At 39.9% G+C, this 21,776-nt stretch overlaps 1 protein-coding gene across 1 annotated transcript in view; it reads left to right on the forward strand.

Annotated features, from left to right (window-relative positions):
- The window catches only part of VWDE (von Willebrand factor D and EGF domains), a 60,320-nt gene extending 40,803 nt beyond the window's left edge, over window positions 1-19,517 (forward strand). The window contains 14 exon segments of the mRNA XM_054990942.1: window positions 1,153-1,403; window positions 1,521-1,740; window positions 2,185-2,322; window positions 3,599-3,730; window positions 6,372-7,064; window positions 8,605-8,700; window positions 8,829-8,924; window positions 10,479-10,574; window positions 12,427-12,522; window positions 13,951-14,046; window positions 15,915-16,010; window positions 16,091-16,186; window positions 18,558-18,653; window positions 19,384-19,517. Of these exon segments, the coding sequence (XP_054846917.1) occupies window positions 1,153-1,403; window positions 1,521-1,740; window positions 2,185-2,322; window positions 3,599-3,730; window positions 6,372-7,064; window positions 8,605-8,700; window positions 8,829-8,924; window positions 10,479-10,574; window positions 12,427-12,522; window positions 13,951-14,046; window positions 15,915-16,010; window positions 16,091-16,186; window positions 18,558-18,653; window positions 19,384-19,517 (2,336 nt within the window).
- The last annotated feature ends 2,259 nt before the right edge of the window (window positions 19,518-21,776 follow it).

Here is a 21,776-nt window from a genome sequence, read left to right on the forward strand (position 1 = left end):
TTGTGGGGATAATAATAACACTTGACTTGTTCACCACTCTCAGCGAGGCACTAATCTGTATATAAGCGCAGTTGTTGTTGTTGTTGTGGGAGTTCATCATCAGTTCATTATTTTTCTTGTGCTGTTTTGCTCTGCCATGTATGCTTCTGAAATGAATAGGCTTATTGAGAGTGCCAGTTTAAGCAGAGTTAACACCCTTCAAAGCCTATTGACTTTAACAGACTTAGAAGGGTTTGATTTAACTTAGGATCACACTTTGAGTCATGCACTTTACCTAAATCATCAGGTTGTGTGTATTTGTGGTACTTTGTAAGTTTATTGTATTTACGATCATCGATGAACCACCACAAACAGTTCATTTGTCCTGAAATAGAACAGGTGGCCTTTTTTATTAAAGAAAGATCCAATAGGCCAGTTCATTTTCTTTCCTTTGGGTGAGCATTTATTTTAAGATTTTTATCCTTCCTCTCAGCCAAAAGCTTCCACAATCTCTAATGACAAAACAAGTTACCATTATGATTACTAGAATAAAAAAGGGAGAGTCAGTGAAATCATCAATATTAATCACTGAACATAGTAAAACCCAACAGGTGTCACTAGCTGAAATCAGTCTAGAGCAGGCCAGAAGGAAGAGAGTGAGCTAGTCTTTTGTAGGGAGCCAGCATGATGTAGTGGCTGGACTATGGTCTAGGAGACTTTGGTTCAAATCCCCCCTCTGCTATAGAAGCTCCCTGGATGAACTTGGGCCAGTCGCTTTCTCTCAGCCTACCCTAACTCACAAGGTTGTTGTGACAATAAAATGGAGGAAGGAATGACAATGTTGTAAGTTGCTTTGTGTCCCCATTGGGAAGAAAAGTGGTGTATGAATATCTCAATAACAAATGAAGTGGAAGAGCTCTTTTTGCAGGAATTTACAGTCCTCATGTTGTCCTTGTTGGCCTGGACTGGACTGGGTTGCTAGGTTTTGCCTCCTGCCCCAACAGTGGTCCTCAATACAGTAGCTCATGCAATACTATTGTGTTTATACTGGATAAAGTAAAGCACTTCATTCAGGCAACACCCACTTGGGATTGGGTCCCTAACATGTGAATATTCTTCTCAACTGCAGCCATTTTTTCATATTTCTCAGCACACTGCCACCCTTTGTTTCAGACAACCAACCTCCTGTAATTCAAAATCTACAAGAAAGGCTGCAGACGTTTTATGGGGAGGACTTCGTATATCAGTTCATGGCCACAGACCCGGAAGGCTCTGCCATCGCCTTTTCGCTAGATTCTGGGGCCCCAGGTGCCAATCTTTCTCCTGCTGGACTCTTGATATGGAAGGCAGTGTCTAAAAACACTCACAAATTTACTTTTACTGTGACAGATGACTGCAATGCTGAAGCCGGAGGAATAATAGAGGTAGTATCTGTTGCTGGGTTATTTTCCCAGCCCTTCAATGCAGCAATAAGTCCATTACAAATGTAATTTCTAGTTCTTGGATGATAACCTTCTGTGTTTACTGGATGTGTTTTGTAGGTCACCGTGAAACCATGCGACTGTTTAAATGGTGGGTCCTGTGTGACAAATGTCAGTTTCCCCCCTGGAAGTGGGGAATACCTTTGTGTCTGTTTGCCAGGGTTTGAGGGTGACCTTTGTCAAGTGAACATTGATGACTGCGCCTCCAGTCCTTGTGGCCTCAGCAGATGTTTCGATGGAATAAATAAGTTCCGCTGCGAATGTACACCTGGACTGCAGGGTGAATTATTCTGTATTCTAAATTTACACAGCAGTTGTCCAATTACATGCATGATTTCAGGGTGCAGTTACTGTGATATTTTCCTAAGTAAAACAAATCTTTTCTTTAAAACTGTTAATATCTTCACATATGCTCACCCAAATTAAAACCAGTCAGGAAGAGGGCAGAATTTCAAAGGTTATGTATGGAGTTTGTTGCTTAGAGGAAATCAGCATTAATATTTTTGTATGTATAACATGCCGCAGGAAACACAATTTTTCTTTGTCAGCATACCCAGGGTTACCATCAGCTAAAAAGCCCAAGGCTCCTTCTCCATAAGACAATGTCTTGGAACATAAGGCCGTTGAAGATATTTGCTGTATTTTCTTCCTTGAGCTTTTTGCATGGGGTAAAATCAGAAATTTGCAATGGCTCCGTTTCCTGAATGTCTTTATTTTTGTTTAGGCAGGCATTGCCAAGGAGATACTGATGAGTGCACATCAAGTCCCTGCTTCCCTGGTGTCGTTTGCTTCAACACTGTTGACTCCTATTATTGTGGCCCATGCCCAGAAGGGCTTTATGGAGATGGGAAAGTATGCTATGGTAAAAACATAAGAGTTTTTTCCCCTCTTTTATAAGACTGTAGTAATCTTGCATGTAATTAAGAGTTTTGCACTAGACATATCCAAGCCATTGTACACACTTAACGTAGCTCTTTGGAAGCCAGCCGATGTCCAGCTGCTAATTTCCCCAAAGCAAGAGCATGAAACAAGAAATGAAGAGAAGATATTTTATGGAAGATGTGCTAGCTGGTATTGGGTGTTGCTGTTGCTATTTTTGTGTCACCTGCACAGATCCAAAGGAAAAGTCATTACAAAGAATGACATCATCTCACATGGGTTGCACAGAGCAACCAATAGCTAACAGGCAAAATGACTGTTTTAATAAAAAATGATTTGATAGCATCTCCTTCTGGTTCCTTATAGTTTGGGTGGTGGCATATCCCTGTTTCCTCTATTTAACTGATAGAGACCATTGCCTGAGGGAAGGGAGAGAGAATTGGCTAGTACCCCTGAAAGGAGTCTTAAGTGCAATCCTGTGCTTACAGCCTTCTATGCCCATTGATGCTTCTTAGGATTGCAGTATAAGGGAGAAGTAGAGAAAGTAGGAGAAGGCCTAGAGAGAGTGAGAATAGAAATGCTGTAGCAAGACTGTCATGCATAAGATAATGTTTTCAGTGGATGAAACAGCGTAAGAGAGACTAGAAAGTGTGTAAGTGAACAAGCTGCTGGGCGGTGGGGATGTGTGTAAATCCTGCTGTCCATCCCCTTGCCTCCAACTCTTGGAGTTGCTCTTATAAGAAAATCTTACTAAGAGAGGGAATAAATGTTTTCCAAGAAATACTGGAAAACAGTTCTTTGTTCATAATAGTTTCCCCATAACAGCATTTTCTCCAATTATGGGCTTCAATGACAGTATTTTCATTTCCTTTGCGCACTAGTGGGAGTTGTAGGGCTGCCAACTGGCCAGAAGAAAAATGTCCTGCCCTTTTAATAAACACTTAATGTGATTTTAGTTACCAGATTATGTTATTTACCTGCATGCCACAAAAAGCTTCAACTGGCCATTTCTACACTTTGAGCCTCCAGTAAAGAAACAGGATTTTTTTTTCTCCAGGCCAGTTGAAAACCCTACATAGCTGAAGGATCTTTCCTGCTAGTTAGAAAGCAATATTGTCTATATAATCCCTGGAAATTTGAACATTGTCATCCGGAAGGTAAGATGTATTCCAAAAGTCCCAACAGTTTTTAATTTGACAACTAGACTCTCAGTAAGTTGTCCATTGTATACTGACCCTTCTTTAAATGTATTGTCATAGCTGAAGAAATCAAATCAACAAGTGAAGTTCCTTCTCGTTCTTTGATTCCTGAAGATGTGTACAGCAAAAAAGATGAGCATATCGATCAAGGATACACAGTTATTGGTGCCCCTACTGATGAAAATATCTCTGGCAAGTAAAGATCCCAGGTTTATGTTATTCATATACCTTTCTTAAGATGAAAGGAGGAGGGAAAATTGGATTATACTGAGCACTTTTCTAGAGAGAGAATATGTTATTTTTAGCAAAGCTAATATAATTTTATTTATTTAAAACATTTATATGCCAGCTTTCCACCCTAATAGGGTCTCCAAGGCAGTGAACATTGACAGCAGGACCTTTAAAACAGCATTTAAAGTGCAATAAAACATATAGTTGTACAAACAAACATAACCAGGGAAAAGAAAGAGAGGAGGCCACTAAGAGTATACTGGGGTATGCCAAATGAAACAGCAGCCTTTGCCAGCTGGCAGAAGACAATGATAGAGGGATATTGGGCATATGTCGCTTTTTTGCTTGGGTGGAGAATCCTTTCTTGGGGTTTGTCCATATTCTCAGAAGGCTCTAAAACATTGAATGTTTTTGACAGTAGGGGAGGAAAATCCAGTCTTTCATATGTTCGGTAGTAAGTCAGTTTATGCAACTCATTAGATTTAGAGTCGCAAAAGGCAATTTATTAAACAATTTGTTAAAATTAACTTTTTTTACCGCCAGGATGTGAGGCTGCTAAAGACAGTCCTGTCATGTTGTCCATGACATAACTAAGAAATAACCAGTGACTGTTCCTTGAGCATCCAGGTTTCTTCCATTTACAGTGTACTTCACTGTTCCTATACAAAGATCAGTTCTTAATTTAGCTGAGGTCATCTTGCCCAGATAGCTGCTTTTTTATCAGTTTCTTTGCACCATTTGTTTGTTGCTAAGAGACCAGAAATAGTCCTTAATTGTCCATTGTGCTGTTACTAGAAACTGCTGGCTGACTTCTCTTTCAGAACCGTTTCCCATGCGGTACTCTTAATGGATGGAGTGATGTCCAAGTGTACTCCCATAAACGAAACCAGTAAAAATGGGAACTGTCCAGCTGCATTAGCTAGAAATAAACAGAGAAGGGTAATGACAAAAATGTGGTGGCTATGATGTTGCGGGTATGGGACTGGTGACCCAAATGGCAATGACTTACCGGGCATATTTGTGAAAAATCATCATGCTCATGGTAGTTTCATTGCAGTTCTTTGTTCTTGCTAAATAAAAAGTGGGGGTGGGGAACAGTAATAAAAAGAAAGGTGCAAGATCAACAAGTTGCAATTACTGTTTAATAGGTTATTCTGACCATGTTTCATCTGCCTTCAGCATAGAAATTCATTCAATAACTAGCTACTCATATTCGGATACAGTGTTTCTCTATATATTGTGTATTAGAAGAAGATGTAATTTAGGGCTTATCTGCTGAATAGATTCCCTAATGGGGAAGGCAGCAGAAATACATTGGGAATAACGTATAAAATTGTAACTGTGCCTTATCAGCCATGCCTCTTGCATTTTTCCCATTCTCTTGGCACCACAGCTGCTTCCATATGAGTTTGCACTGCTGTGCAACTTTGGCAGCTTCTGTTAATGGCGAACAAATCGGATTCCCTAGTTTCCATGTCGTGTGCTATTAGCTCTTGGGCCTGACCCAAGCAGCTGGGGTATGTCTCACATGGTGCAAAATGTACTGTGGTTTAATTTGTGACATTACAAGGAATCCTTGGTTGCCTCTGACAAACAGCATGCTTCTTCCACAGCACTCCTAAAAATATTGCCGCATGTTATATGGGAATGAATAGTGATGGAGAAACTTTGATGCCAAAAAAAGATAGAAAAGAGACAGAAGAAACAAGATTTTATATTAACATAGGCATGGTTTTTAAAATTTTCAGATTTAAAATAGCAAAAAAAAATTTTTAATAGTTTATTCGTGTTTTAATGTTCACCGCATTTGGAATCCTATTTTGGATAGAAAGGTAGCATACAAATGTTTAAATAAATATTTTCACTTGCAATTAAATTAACATGCAAATTTCAACTAAGGTAAAGTTAATTTATATTTAAAGTGAACTCACAGTGCAATCCTAAGAAGAGTTATTCCAGTCTAAGTCCATTGATTTCAATGGACTTAGACATGAGTAACTCTTCTTAGGATTGCACTGTCAATATATTAGCCTGAAAATAGTGGGCACCCAAGTTGTTGAATTTGTTAATTATAAAATAGTAAGTGGATAACAGGATTTAGTTGTTTTTCTTTTGAATTTTTTTCTTAGACTGTGTATTTCAAATTGTTCCATGTAGAAGATGTACATACTTGGTTTGCATTCATTTGTATTTTGTGTGCATGTGAAATCATTCATATACCTCTTTCTAGAAAATAAAATAATAATCGGTGATTCCTCAGCTTGTTTATTCAGAAGTAAGCTCTGTCGAGCTCATTGGGGCTTACTCCCTAGTAAATGTTTTTTGGATTGCAGCCACAGTGAACCCACGCAGTTTCTTGGATCACTTGTTAGGACGACCATGTCAGTCTTCTGCCTCTAGAGAATGGTGCTAGCTAAGTAGCTCTGGGAGCTTTCATTCAGAGTTAACCTAAAGCATGTATTTCTAGTACATTCATCAAATTAGGCCTGAAAGATTTCTGGTAAATACAGAAGGCTACTACTTTTACCAATTTAAGAGTATTTCCTTCAGAGTGTGGATCTCATAATAACGCTGTTTTTCTGTCTTCTCTGGGGCTTGGCAGGCTTCCTGCAACATTCCACTATGGAGGTTCCAAATACCGCAAACTTTCCTTCTAATCCTGCAGATGTTCCTGAACGTTTTATTCCCACAGAAATAGCCAAGAGCACTCCATCATCTGTAGCTCAGACAACTATACCTTCAGAGTTGTTAGTTTCACAGAGAACAGCTTTTAGAAAGCCTGTCAGAAATGGATTCCTTGATTACTCATTTGATGTCAGTACTGCAAACATCCGTTCTGGTAACACAGACAAAAGCTCTGTGTCCAACTCTGTGCCTAATGTGTCATTTAGGAACAATGTAGTATCTCCTGAGAGGATGACAAAGATACCAGCGCAGGTGGTGAGACCTTATTCTCCCTTAGGGGCCAGCATAATGCTGAGTAGCAAAGTGAACGTGATCAATGGGACATTGCTAGAAAACAAAGAAGCTGAAGGCAAAAATGATGGCAAGTTTCAAAGCCAATTTGGAAAGCACGATAAGGACAACATTTTACAGTCCACCTTTGAGATATTTGCTATGACACCCAAAGGTCCCAGGACAGGTAAAAAAAAAGATGCAATGCCAGTCCCACAGTTACTAACCTGTGCAGATTCACCCTGTTTTCCTGGTGTTCCTTGTGAATCAAATGAAGAGGGGAGCTTCAAGTGTGGTCGTTGCCCTTTTGGCTATTTTGGAGATGGTATCAATTGTAGAGGTAAGGATACTTAGAATAATATGTTTGTCGTCAATAATTACGTGTTTATACTTAGCTTTCATGATACAGTTCAGAAATGGGCCCATTGCAGGTGTGTGATTGCTCTCAAAGAATGATCATGTAGTCCTGTTGTAATAATCTGAAATTATTGAGAGTATTTGAGATTTTTGTTGATTATTATGAGCCAACTTCAGGGTAGCTCTAAGGTGTCTCATTCTGTGGATACTCCTAAGAAGTAGGTTGCTATGAGTCCCATTTTACCAGCAGAGAGCTGAGAGTAGCACAATCCTCCTATGGTCTGTCATGTAAGGTGAAGAATGGATGGGGCCTGATAAAAAATATCAAACATCATTGTAATGCCATAAATAACCATCTATACAAGTGTTTGCTTTAGAAAATAACCCACACTTTTTGAGGATCAATATTCACACTAAATGTATAGCACTTTAGGGCAGTTACTACTCTGTCCAAAAATTCTTATGAGTTATGTTTGAATGAAGAGAATATTCATGGCAAGACAGGAGAGAGGTGCAGAAACACTAAATGTGTTCAGTCCTGTCAACAATATAGTAATTACACAAATGGCCTCAGCAAAGGGCAATCAATCTCCTGTTTATAACATTTTGCCTGCCAGTTGTGTCCTGTGGCCTTCCTAATTAAACATTCAATGTTCCCCACATATTGTGGAGTACCCAGAAACAAAATGGTTTCAAATCTTCAATTGGTTCCATGGTTCTTAACCGGTGGTATGTATACCAGCAGTGGGATGCAAAAGTAGTCTAGGTGGGACACAGGATTTTCATAACAATTCCTAAAAATTCATTCTCTCTAAGGGCCAAGCTACAAGTGACGAATGACACTTGAATGGCAAGTGTATTTCTCCCTGTTCACTTGCCCTCCACTCAATCCACTTGCCGTTCAAGTGTCATTCGTCACTTGTAGCTTGGCCCTAAGACACCATGTCCACCTGCAAATGTGATATGATGTTGCCTGCTGATCCTGGATTATCCATCTATTGCTCTTAGCCATTATCCATCTGTGATCTTTTTGGCATGCTAGTAGTAACTCCAGATGTTTATCTGAATTCCCTGCTCCTCCTGCCCACCAGCAAGTGTCTTTGGTGTGCCACTCCTTGCCGAGCCTTCCTGCCTAGAATTATCCATTATGTTTCTGCAATTGTTTATATTCTTAAAACTTAAATGTAAATGATAAATATAGCAGAATACTTTTAAACATAAATGTCAATCTTGGAAAAAGTGGGATTTTTGTTTCTTTCATGATGGGATACAGGTTCTTTGATAGAGTGATGAGTGGGATGTAAGATATGAAAGTCTGGGAACTGCTGTTCTAGACAGTGGTAGGGTATCTTGAACTACACACTCCTTTCAAATGCACAAACTAGTTTAAAATATGTCTATGTGTTTGTACAAGGGCAAGACTTTTAGCTGATTCTGTACCATATATACTGAAAAATAGCACGCTACAGTAAATTTCAGCTTGTCCACTGACTTCATTTCCCTCTTCCCTAACGCCTATATAGCAATATGCAGGCATCCATGTGGTAAAAACATGAAATGCGTGGCACCCAATACCTGCCGATGCAAATCTGGTTACTTGGGCCATGGTTGTCAGGCTGGTAAGTATCATTCATGTTCTGCCACTGATATCTATCCAGAGGACCATGTTTGGTCAAAAGGTAGTTTAGAAATGCACTAAATTATTAAAATTACCCTTTTTCATATATCTACTGTTTGTTTTATACAGCTCTTTGTCAACCGGACTGCAAAAACAATGGGAAATGTGTCAAGCCTAATGTATGTGAATGTGTCCCAGGGTTCAGTGGTTACATCTGTGAGGAAGGTAACCGGACATCTTCTTTAACATTCCCAGCTGACTCTAAATGCGTATTGATTTCCTGTGAATATTGATCCAGAGAAACTGTCAGTGATTTTCCCAAGTACACAAAAACAGTGTGAAAAATATTTTTATTTATTTGAGAACATTTGTATTCAGCCCTTCCGCTGAATAAAATCAGTCCTCAAGGTGATTAACAATATAAATCAAGTTAACAATAAATAAATGAAGACTTTAAAAACATACAATAAAACAAGAGTGGCTGTGGGTATTTTATTTATTTATTTATTTATTTGTAGCATTTGTGTGCTGCCTTTCTACCTACATAGGGTCCCCCCAAAAAAACTTAGAACAACATTTTAAAAACTGTTTAACTGTGAATCTGCCTGGAAAGGAAGGTTCCAGTATCAGACTAGGCTCTGGAGGACTTCCAGGTTCAAAACCCCATTTTGCCACAGAAGCTTGCTGGGTAACTGTGGGCCAGTCACACACTCTCCGTATACCTCACTGGGTTGTTGGGAGGATACAGTGGAGGAGAGGAAATAAACACGAAGAGTGAAATAATAAAACGCAAGAAGCAGGCAATATGGTTAAGATACAAAACTCTTAAGAGTGGAACAGAACAAAAGAGATTTTAGGCAAACTGAAGTTAGGAGCATGGCTAGCTTTCTGGGCTACAGAGTTCCATAAACTCTGGGCCACCACTGAAAATGCCCTGCTTTGTATGCCAAGCCAACCACATAATGATCGCAAAGCTCCCATAAAGCTTGAATTAGATCTGGAAGCCTAAAGAGTGTCAGACTTCAACAAAGGTCAGACTTCAAATGATAAGCTGTGGGACTGGGGTGTGGGGGAGCAGGAGAGAGAGAGCTATCGATTCCTCTGAATCAGAAGCAAATACAGTCAAAACCAGGCAGGAGTTGAGTTCAGGTTCCCAAGTAACAATCAAGGAATGGAGGTAAGATCTTTACACTGCCATCCTAAGCAGAGTTACAGCCTTCTTATCGAAGTCAATGGCCTTAGAAGCCTGTAACTCTGCTTAAGATGGCACTGTAATTAAAAGTCTCACCCAAGAAACAAGTTGCTTGGGCTAAGGAGCAAGGTCTGAGTATAGAGCTTCATAGGAGTACAGTGTTGATAGTACTGGATTCTGTCGCTTGATGGCTGGGTGCCCCAGTTCAGGCCCGCACTGAATTCCTTACATTGAGCTTTGTTATCCTAAAGCTGCAGTTGTGCCCACCTTGGCTTGATGGCATCCTGTGCAATGCAGTCCACAGTTGTTGATATTGTTGTTACTGTTGATGTCATTAGAGCTGTGCCCATTTAGATCCATACTTCTGTTTGAGCTTTGTTAAAATATTGGATAGAATTTGATTTTCTTTGTGTCCAATATTCCAAGAAGCAGCTGCCATCATTTCTTTTAAAAGATAACTGTTTCAGATCCTTTGCACTGAATGAACTGAAGAGATCTGTCTTTTATCTTTTGTTTTTTAAAAAATCTATTGCGTTTAATGAAGTTTTGAAGATGATTTCTTGAATCGCCTAATTTTGCATCTGCAGCACATTGTGATCCACCTTGCCAACATGGAGGGACGTGTCTACCAAAAAACCTTTGCACTTGCCCATATGGTTTTGTAGGTCCACGATGTGAAACAAGTAAGTGTATAGAAATGTGAGAATTGGAGGAACAAGGCAACATGGTACAATGAGGTACACAACACTTCTTGAAAAATCTGCAGCAAGTAAATAAGAGAACAGCAATTAGACAATGACCCTTGTTATTGCTTGACTGAACTCCTCCTTTGGTTAGGCAAAATGAAGTGTAGCTGATTGTAGCATCTTGGCCAGTTAGACTGGTCTTAGATATTTAAAGTATATCCAAGAGCTTGAAGCATCTACTAAAAAGGTTTAGTTTTTAGGCTGGAGCAGGGGTCCCCAACTTTTTGAGCCTGTGGACCCATTTGTTGCTCTGACACATTGGTGGATGCAGCAACAAATGGCTGCCATAAAATGGCTGCTGTAGGAGGTAGAACAAGCCACAAAATGGCTGCTAAAGCTTACCTTCCATCAGACGGTGAAGATCCTTGTGCTGTGGAAGCAGCTTCTGCCAAAGCAGTATTTTAAAAAATCTGCACAGCCAAAATTCTCCAATAATCAATCAGAAGCCATGCTTGGCGAAAGCCCCACCTAGCCACACCCACTTTCTAAAAACACTTGGCAAGCTCCAGGAAAGGTATTGGTAGGTGTAATGGGGACTCCTTGGCTGAAGTATATGTCCTTTTCCTTGCTCTAAAGGCCTTGCCTTTAGAATCCTGTTTTTGGTTTGCTAGTCAATATTTCAATATTTATTACTCTTTATTTTATTATAAAGTCAATAAGATAAAATATGTCATGAAAAAGACTAGCTCACAGTGTTTCCCAGGCTACACATGTATGCACACACTCATGCACACATGCGCACACACACAACTTCTATAGGTGGCAAGAGAACAGCACTAGAAATATATTCTTCATTGAGTTATATATTCCCCAGTGCTAATTTAACTTCATTCTTGGTTGATGTTTTTTCTTTGGGGCATAATGTGTTTTCGTTTACATTGTGGGGATGTATAGTGTATTTGTGATTTATTACTGTTTTTATATTCATTATCCATCTTGAGCCTATTCTTTTGAGAAAAGCAGGTACATGTATTTACAAATCTCTCAATTATAGGAGTGAATAACATAGGTGTTTAAATACTGATAGGAAACAAACACATTCGTACATATTCTACAGTAGCTTTAACTCTAGCCAATATCTACCATAGTGCTTGACTGTGTATATAGTTCTGACACACACAACCATGTAACTTTGTAATCTTCCAGTTTGGAAAGGAGTGTTACTTGCATATGATAGTTCTTGATCATGGTGTGGTCCATTATTGTTTCCTCTTTTTAAAAGTTTGTACAAAAGTGCTTGAGATTGCTGTCCTTTAACATTCTAGGAGTACTGGGGGAAACTGCATTCCCTAGTCTGTTTCTGAGATTTTTTTCATTCACAGAAGTGTCATCGTAACTGCTCTATGTCAAAATTCTTTTCAAACATCACAAACAAAATAGAGTTTGTGATGAGCACAAATTTATTTTATTATTGGGCTTGTGCACTTACTCCCTTCTTCCCCCACCTCTTCCCTTGTGCAGAGTGTGATTGAAGACTTCCTGCTCTTGAGAATCTCTGAACAAACTTGCTTCAGTTAGAATCCCTCCACCTATAAATGGAATTTTAAACTAGGAGTAAATTGAGGGAGGCCAGGAGATGAGCGCATGCAAATTTTTCAAAATACATGTTTATAAATGAACAAAACCCGGGGGCGTTATAAAACATATGACTGTGGTCCTTATGATGCAATTCTCATTACTAAAAACTATGGGCTTAAAAGCTGGGGAAATTATTTGAATGCATTACAGCTGTAAAATAGGATAGTCTTTTTTATATACTAGCTCCTTTTAAAATTTTTGCTTGATACAGTGGTGTGCAACAGGCACTGTGAAAATGGCGGTGAATGTCTTTCTCCAGATGTCTGCCAGTGCAGAGATGGCTGGTATGGACCCACATGTAGTACAGGTAAAAAGCATCTTCCAGAGGGAATTGCTGAGCAGTAAAACCATACATATGTAATTTAAAAAAGAAGCATGAACAATCAACAAAATGAAATCCCCAATAATAATACTATAGTGCAAGAACCAGAATTCTTATTTAAACTAGTGCGGACCAGGTGGGGGGAATTGGGGGAGAAGGTTTGATTCCCATAGAACTTTGTTAGCAAAGCTTTGTTCTGCATTGCTCTGTGAAGTATCAGCTACTAAAATTATTGATTCAAGATCAGATTATGATATTTATCTATAATTATGGTACAGGTATTCATGAGTTCAGTCAGCTGTTTGTAAACCTCTCTGAATGGGTGTTAAGTTGTCCTGAAGGGCAGTATATAAACCAAATGTTGTTGTTGTTATTCTGATATCATCTTGTGCCTGCAAGTTTGAATTCCTCTCTTTCACCTGTCACCTGGAAAGTGAGGGGTGCCACCTGGCCAGATTTGTGCAGTCTTACTAGGATTCCTGGTGTTGGTTTGCTTTGTTTGCATTTTTTATTGGGGGGGCGTGTTTTCCTGGTACATGAAGATGTATGTTTATTTGTTTACTACTTAAAATATTTCAGTCCATCTTCTAACGGAAGTTTCTTGAGACAAAGTATCAGTTGAAATAAAATGAAAGCAAAGCAACAGAAGAAAACTATAACAAAACACAGCCAATATAAGAAGCCCGCAACAGAACAAACAGCACTGTAATTTACACAGCATTAATGCCTGGGTTGACATCAACGTTTTTTACTTGGCTCCTAAAAACAATTAAGGTGGGACATGAAGAGGCAATTCCATATACAAGGTGCCACCACTGCAAGGGCCCTTTCCCCAACAGCCACCTTTCTTATTTCTGTATGTGGGGCACCCAAATTCCATATACAAGGTGCCACCACTGCAAGGGCCCTTTCCCCAACAGCCACCTTTCTTATTTCTGTATGTGGGGCACCCAAATTCCATATACAAGGTGCCACCACTGCAAGGGCCCTTTCCCCAACAGCCACCTTTCTTATTTCTGTATGTGGGGCACCCAAATTCCATATACAAGGTGCCACCACTGCAAGGGCCCTTTCCCCAACAGCCACCTTTCTTATTTCTGTATGTGGGGCACCCAAATTCAGGCCTCCAATGAAGAACTTTAAAAGTTGTCAGTTAATGTTCCGCTAATAGAACGTCAACTCTCACAGTGCCTATGTTTAAATAAGCAACATAGAGGCAAATAAGTGTGGCCCTGGCTGGGCAGGCAGGGATGGAAAGAAGCAACAAGTGCTCAATAAATTATGCCAGTTCTGTCATTTGCTCACTATAGCTCCTTAAAAGAGTATTTGCATGCAGAAAAAATGAAACATTTTTGTTTACATACATTAACAATTAAATTTTATATGTACCTTTTCCTCCCTTGTCTTCTGCAGCAGTGTGTGACCCAGTATGCCTCAATGGTGGATCGTGCATTAAACCAAATACTTGCCTTTGCCCCAATGGATTTTTTGGAGCCTATTGTCAAAATGGTAATTTTTTTTCATTTTTAGAAATAAAAGGTTGCATCCTAATAAGAGTCTTCTTAGGACTGCACTATAAGTGCTTTTCCACTGGTATAACAGCCTTTATACTAGTGGGACAGAACTTCTTTTAGTAGAGAAGGAGGAACTATATTTTTTGGAGATTTCCTCTTCCCACTGCAGATACCCACTTCGCTTCTCGAAGAAGGTCCCCTGAGCCTGGGAACAGAGTATCAGGGAACTCAGTGGGCTGCAGTAGGAGATGGGAAAGTCCCATTCTCTGAACTTTGCGGTACTTCTGACACAATCCAAGAAAAATGATGGATTGTATGTCTGCCCCCCTCCCATTTCCAGGGAATCAAAATGGATGGAATAATGCATAGTTTGAATCATATAGTGCTTAAGATGTCATTGTTTATAATGTTCAGTAATTTACATTCCTGTCCTGGAAAAGGAGTTTGTGGGTAGGGCTACTCATCATGATTTTTGTTCATAGCTGACTGTGTTGAAGTCCAGAGCGAAACGTATTGCTTCAGATGCAAGATGCTCTGACTAATGTCTAGGAAACTGGAACTTTTCCAGGTTTGTGGTAGCCAGAGTAAAGTGGTCTGTTGTAGAAACAGTACTGGATTCAGATGGAAGTATTAAATATCCTCAGGCTCCACCCTTTCTTATCCAAAAGGATTTGCAAGTATATATATATATATATATATATATATATATATTGCATCCTCAAGCTATATTAATCACCTTGCACTTCCCACATCAAGCTTCTAAGACTGGCACAAACAAACCAGATTATAGAATCAGGTTATCACTGAATGGCCAGAACCTGAGGCCATAGAAACATTACCTTGTGCATCCCTGTTAAAGGCCAGTGAGTGTAGAATGGATTTTTAATGAAGAAAGGAAACACCTGTGGATGGCTTTCATCTGTGGACTGGATCCAGACTAAATTATCCACTTGTGCAAGGCACTTCTATCAGTGGAGCACAACTTTCCTCTCCCCCTCCCCTCGCTACTGTAGTTTACTGATCATAAAGAAATGCTGTTCCTGAGGGGCAGAGGATCCTCAGGAATAGCATGAGAGGCATGAATGACCCATTCATAGCATGATAGACCCATTCACAATCAGGCAGCAAACTCTCACCAGCAATACCTGGTCTGAACCAGTCTGCTCTTTGCTAGCAGGATCTGTTCTGTGCTATACCTTTATGCTTACCCCTGGTAGACAAATAAGACAAGTATCTCTAATGATGCTTAGGGCAAAGCTTATTGGTAGTTTGTAGAATGGAGCATGCACTGGTCCGTTTTGACCATGGAATGCATGTACTTATGAATGTAAGTGTAGGAGCCACTAGGCTGGAGTTTCACCCAGAAGTCCATGATAGACCCATTCTGCTTCTGTATATATGGATCCTTCCATTCATGTAGATCCTTCTTGAAGGCAGTATGTGTAAAGGTTAGAGTTGTTGGACAAGGATATGGGAGACCCAAGCTCTCTGCCATGGAAGCTTGCTGGGTGTCCTTGGGCCAGTCACATACTCTCAGCCTAATCTACCTCACAGGGTTGTTGTGAGGATAAAATGGAAGAGAGGAGAACAATATAAGCCACTTTGATTCCTCATTGGTGACATGTAAATGAAGTAGGTAACTAAATATATACTTAACTTGCTGATGAGGAATTATTGTGCCAGCCTGGAGTTGGAGTTGCCCTTTTCAGTAGAAAGCAGGATAGAATAGATTCATAAACACACCCTCGCCCACCCTATCCTTGCATACAGCTCAAACTCTATCAGAGGGAAATGAAAACGATACATTCTGGTAGTGCACAAGATTTGAGCCAGTGCCTCATTTCTATATTTCTTCTTTTTTAGCTGTCTGCAACCCTCCTTGTAAGAACGGCGGTCATTGTATGAGAAATAATGTTTGCAGTTGTCCTGATGGCTACATTGGCAGGAGATGTGAAAAAAGTAAGACTGATTCAAAATGTTTGGAAAACAGTGTGAGCTTTAATATTTGGTACTAATTTCTAAATGCTCTTTGGTTGCAGGTATCTGTGACCCAGTTTGCATGAATGGAGGGAGATGTGTGGGCCCAAATATTTGTTCTTGCCCATCAGGATGGAGGGGCAAAAGATGCAACACTCGTACGTATTTCTCTCAGCACCTTGGAACATAAAAAGGAAGCCTGTGGCTAAATTGGTACATAAAAGCTGAGCTACAGCAATAAGTAGCATTTAATTTACATTCAGCTGTAATCGGAGGGCATCTTTTTCTCTGCTGCTTAATGTGACCCTCAGGGTTTTCCTGTCTAAATGATAGAAGTGGGTCATACCCTCTGTTGCAAAATAGCATGTGTAGATTTCCCTTTTTTGTCTTATTTCCTAAGCATGGGTGTTCAGCTCAATATCTCGCATGTACAGCTTGTCTCCATACAGTCTTTTTGCAGACAGATTCTTCTTCAGAAAATACTAAAACCACAGTCTTTATGCCACTGATATAAATTAAAATAGAATAGGCTTCATCAACCTCATACACAAAGTAAACCCAGGTATAACTAGGAGAGGGTTTTAGCTTGCAGAAATATCAGTGTGTTGAAATAACACCCCTCCCCAAAATCCTATAAATAATGGATATTCTTGGTAGCAGGTCAGAACATAGGTTTGAGCCAGCTGCCAGACAAGAGTGGGAGAGTCTGAAAAGAAGCAGAGTAGCCTGAGGCTTTGAAAGGGGAAGATGGGAAGCAAGCCCTGCAGTGTGCATGCTCTAACCCCATATCCCCAACCTTCCCTCAAAATTCCTTTTTTTCTGCAAGGACGACCACTGTACAGTGGTGGTGGTGGTGAAATGGATCCTGGGGGATGTGTGCTGGAAAGCCCATAGGTTCCGAGCTGTATTTCCTCTTCCAGGAATCCATTTAACAGAGAGGGCTGCCCCATGTTTCTGTGAATGATTCTTCAGTGATTTATGGGAATTTACTTCCTTCCATGTTGATACTTTAAAAATATCAGATTAGACCTTTTCCTTAGCTTTGTAGTTGTATGAAATTTAAAGGAGTGCAATGGCAAAACTGAGTCTGTTGTACTGGGTGTCCCATCTTTTCCCTGATAGCTAAGATAATCCAATGCCACAATGTTAGAACCTGGTCAGGTGTAAAAAGAAGCCAAGTGTGTGTTCCACATACCCTTAGTGCTGGTCTCTACATGGTCCATCAATGGGTGGTACCTGCAAAGGAATTTTCTTGCAGTGTACTTGGGTGTTATATTATGTGGCATCAAGTTGCTTCCAACCTATGGCCACCATATGAATTAATTACCTCCAAATATTAACAGCTCTGCTCAGGTTTTGCAAACTGCTTTGTTACTAGGTGTCATAAATCTTTCTTACGTTCATTCCCCTTTATAGTGAATTTCCCTAAACTAAAGCCATAATCTTGTTGAGATGCTCTGTCCAGCCCTGAGATCTTGTTAGTAGTCATGATCTGTCTTTTTCCTAGCATAATCTCTTTTGATAGGTCATGGCCAGTATTGTATGTAGCATTTTAATGTGGGTCTCCCCTAGATTTATATCATGAAATTCTAATGCTTTACTTTTATTTTCACTCCTTTTTGTAAAAGTTCCTAAATGTGTCCGTTCCCAGTGCCACACCACTCTGAGCTGATGTTTTTCAGTGAACTTTTCTCCATGACCCTGTCTCTTTCATGGCTAATCATAGCCAGTATAGATCCAATCAGTGTGCTTGTAAAAGTAGAGATTGAGGAGGCGGGACAGTTCATCCCAGTGTATATCACTTACACTGAATCCCATCCATCAGTCTTCTGCTCACTCACCCAGTATGGAAGGAACTTATCTTTTAATCTTTTTTCCAGCATACTTTCTATGCCTGTAATTCTCCTAAGGATAGATGTTCATAGAACCTTCCCATACCAATACTATTAGTTTGACACTTTGTAACTCAGCTAAGGTAATGTGATTTTACACACATACCCCAAAGTAAACACTACTGGAGCAATCCTAAACAGCTCTATCCCATTTATTCAGTGGAGCTTACTCCCAGAAAAATGCTCTTAGGATCACAGTCTATATGTTGCATGATGATCCTTGTAGACATCACACGTCTAGCAGAGTGGATCATTACATGATAAGAACAGACCAAACTCAAAGCTCTGCTTATTGGGAGAAAAACTGCTGAATAATTTCTTCTGATGCTCTTTAAAAGCCCATCTAGAAATCTCCTGTGCTTATTCATAAAGTAATTATCATCTTCTTCAGTTTCCTCTATGAATTTTACCTAGTTCATTATTCTTTCAGGAATCCATCCAACCAGTGGTAGCTAGGCCAAGGAGCAGCCACATGTAGACAAGGTGTGGGTTAAACAAGGGCATATCTTTTCAAATGCATTTTAAGGATATAGTTTGATCACACTCTTCCACGTTCATCAGTTGCTTGTTCATCAGATTTTGAGCAATTAGGGATATTCAAGGTGTCCTTTATTGTATGTTTTTCTGTCATATGCAGCTATATGTCTTCAGAAATGCAAGAATGGAGGAGAATGTATTGGGCCAAGTACTTGCCATTGCCCTCCAGAATGGGAAGGAATTCAGTGTCAAACACGTGAGTCAGCTGTAATATTTGTATTGTAAAAATGGATATTTCTGCTGGAGTAACTGTTGCTGGCTTGTATTACTTTGATTAAGAGATACAATGAACTAGTCTTTACTGGTAAAATTAAGAGTGTCAACAACCCCTACAAGATCAGGCACTCTTAATTTCTCCAGTGGCCCTAGGAGTGGGGAAGTCCTTACTTTGTTATCCTACCAAGAGGTGATAGCACACAAGAGGTCCAAGATACTTTAGTTGCCAGCGATCCTCAGACAGGAGATCAATGGGTGGCTTCACCTTGTCCAGTTCCTGTTTGAAGATCTAAACTATCTTGGACCTCTTGTGTGCTATCACCTCTTGGTATGGCAACAGACGTAAGAACTGCCTCACTCCTGGACCATCAAATAAGGAAGCTTCACAGTAAGTGAAAACAAATCTTCCATTTTCCTGTCATTTTGTCTGGGATTCTCACCACCTATTCAAATACAAGGGATGAGTTGTCCGTTTCATTGAGAAATCCAGTAACTTATAAATGACCAACAAAATCAGTTAGGGGTAAAGCCAAAATAACCTGGAATATCTTGCCTATTTTAGACAGGCAAAGTATTCCAGTTATTCAGAATGGAGTGACACTCTCTGATTCTTAATGGTTAAAATTAGCTTTGTTCAAGATTTAAAAAGCCCAGAATAGTGGGAGTGGCTTACAGAAAATAACAATATAACATACATTTGTATGTTTCAGCTGTGTGCAACCGAAAATGCCTGTATGGAGGGACATGCATACTGCCTAATGTATGCTCTTGCCGTCCTGGCTACACCGGAGTCATCTGTGGGAAAAAAATCCAGGTAATTACAATACAGATAGTCAATACTTGAAAGGGATATGGGGAGAATTAAAATGTGTTCTGATTGGTCTGCCCTATGGCTTTTGTTTCAAGGTACAAGGACATCGCGCTTGAAGAACCAGTATCTGGATCACATAACCATGCTTCATGGACCACCAGGTACTCGGATGCAGAGAGGGTTTCTCAAGGCACCATCACATAAATGGCACAATCCTTCCACCTCAAGAGGGCAAAGTACCGAAATGCTCCATAGAAGACTGTATTTAAAGCTCTCTCCTTCCCCACTTTCCTAGCCCCTGCACAGGAAATACCAGTGCTGTGCTGGGCTTGCTTCAGCCGCCTTATCCATTCATGTTAAGCAGAAACCCTCCTGCAACTCACCTGTAAAAATGCAGTGGCCTGCTGCTCCCTACGCCCTTGGTGTATAAAGTCTTTGCATGGGTTCAGAGGGGTTGGGCTACTAGATTATTCTGTAGGAAGTGGGACAGAGACTGATTATGAAAAATGCAGCTTTAAAATACTCTGTATGGTTTTAAAAACACAGAAATGTAATATATCATTATGCACCTGTACTTGTTTTTCTTGCTACCTTAGCCTTCCACTGCTTGTAATTTTTTAATTGGATTTTTGGTAACGGTGAAAGAATTATATTTCTGACACAGTTCACACCAGGGCTGGATAAGCATCCATTAGACAAAGACCACTATAAATTTATTCCTTGGGATTCTGCGTGGTTAGCCATGGAATGGGGTACCTTGGATCAGACAGGACACATTCTGGCATTTCAGCCATCTGTTCACAATAACTGTTGAAAAGGGCATTAGATTTCACTTGTCAGTCCAAAAGCATCATCTGAATTTGAAACTTTGGAACAGTTACGCGTTTACTCAAATGTAACATTCCAGCATCATAACCTGCTCTAGATGGAAATAATGCTGTCCTATATATGTAAGCATCAGACCTTTGCTGAGACTGAAAATTCATGATTAAGCAAAGAAAAGGCATCGAGTTAGTCCAGCGAGGATGCTTTAGTGTTCCATGTCCCATAGGAGCTTAGAGGCCATTGCAGATTTGCCGCAGAAAGTTTGGGGCTTCCAGGAAAGCTGAGGAAAGCTGTCTGGCTCTGTGCACTTCTCAGGATTAGCTGCTTCAGTCACAGTGAAGGAGCTGATGTGCTACTGATGCACCTTTTGCAAAAGAATAGGATTGGACAGCAAGGCAGTAAAGAGGCATCGTAGCACCTTGGTTTTTGTTGGCAATTCACTTGCTGCATAAGAGAACCTTTTTGAGTATGTATTTCACATAACTAAGTAGACTGGATAATGTACAATTCCTAACTTTTCTTGGTCCATTGTCCAAACAGGCTCAGGTTGGCCTGTTTGGAAAATCTGAACAAGCATTTCCATAGCCCTTTCAGATAGATGTCACAGAGAAGACCTCTTGATTTTTGTCTATAAAAGCTTGTAGTGATCGGTCATGTATACAACATATACCAATAAAAACAGGAGATCAATAGTTTTAAAGAGTTTTTTTTAATTGTGTTGTGCAACAGTCTATTTTGCAGAATGAATGCTTTTGGTATAGTCTCTGTGAAGGAGACTGAATGTGTGGCGCTTACGTATTTCCTATGCTATAAACTCAGTCGTTTGGAAAGACTCTTCAGTAAGATTGACTGCCGCCTCTTCTGCATTTTGGCAGCTGTTGTAACCTCTGCTCCGAGAGTCATACCAACAATTTTCAGAGAACTTTTTAAGCAATAACAAAAATTAATCAGTATTAATATTGCATTAAAAACTAGTCTAATAAACCTATTCTAATGCTTTAATTAGAATGAGATTTACATCCTTTAATTATAGTAAGGCTTTACTTATGAAGAGAGGAGGAAATTATGTCAGCTATTAACAGCTGTTTTAAGATTATTTTTGATAGTACCAACTCCTATAAGACTTTATAGAAGAATGTGCGGGCTACTTATTCCACCACCAAGTTAAGCTTAAGCATGTATTACTCATTGTTAGGGTGTGGCCCTTATCTCATTTGCATCTTTGTGGAGGAACATTCCCTATACAAAGTCAATTTGTTTGTATTTATGAGTCTTCCTAACTCTGCAGTTCCTAGAGATGGGAGTGGAATTGGGGGAGGGAGCTCAGTAGAGAAGCTGACGTTTCTTCCAGGGAAACTGATCTCTGTAGTCTGGAGATCAGTTGCTATTCGGGAGAATTCCCGGCCCTACCTGGAAGTTGGTAGTCCTATCCCACTCTGCCTCTGTGGCCCCTGTATGTAGCTTACT

The sequence above is a fragment of the Eublepharis macularius genome, chromosome 11 (genome assembly GCF_028583425.1).
Source record: "Eublepharis macularius isolate TG4126 chromosome 11, MPM_Emac_v1.0, whole genome shotgun sequence".
Lineage (NCBI taxonomy): Eukaryota > Metazoa > Chordata > Lepidosauria > Squamata > Eublepharidae > Eublepharis > Eublepharis macularius.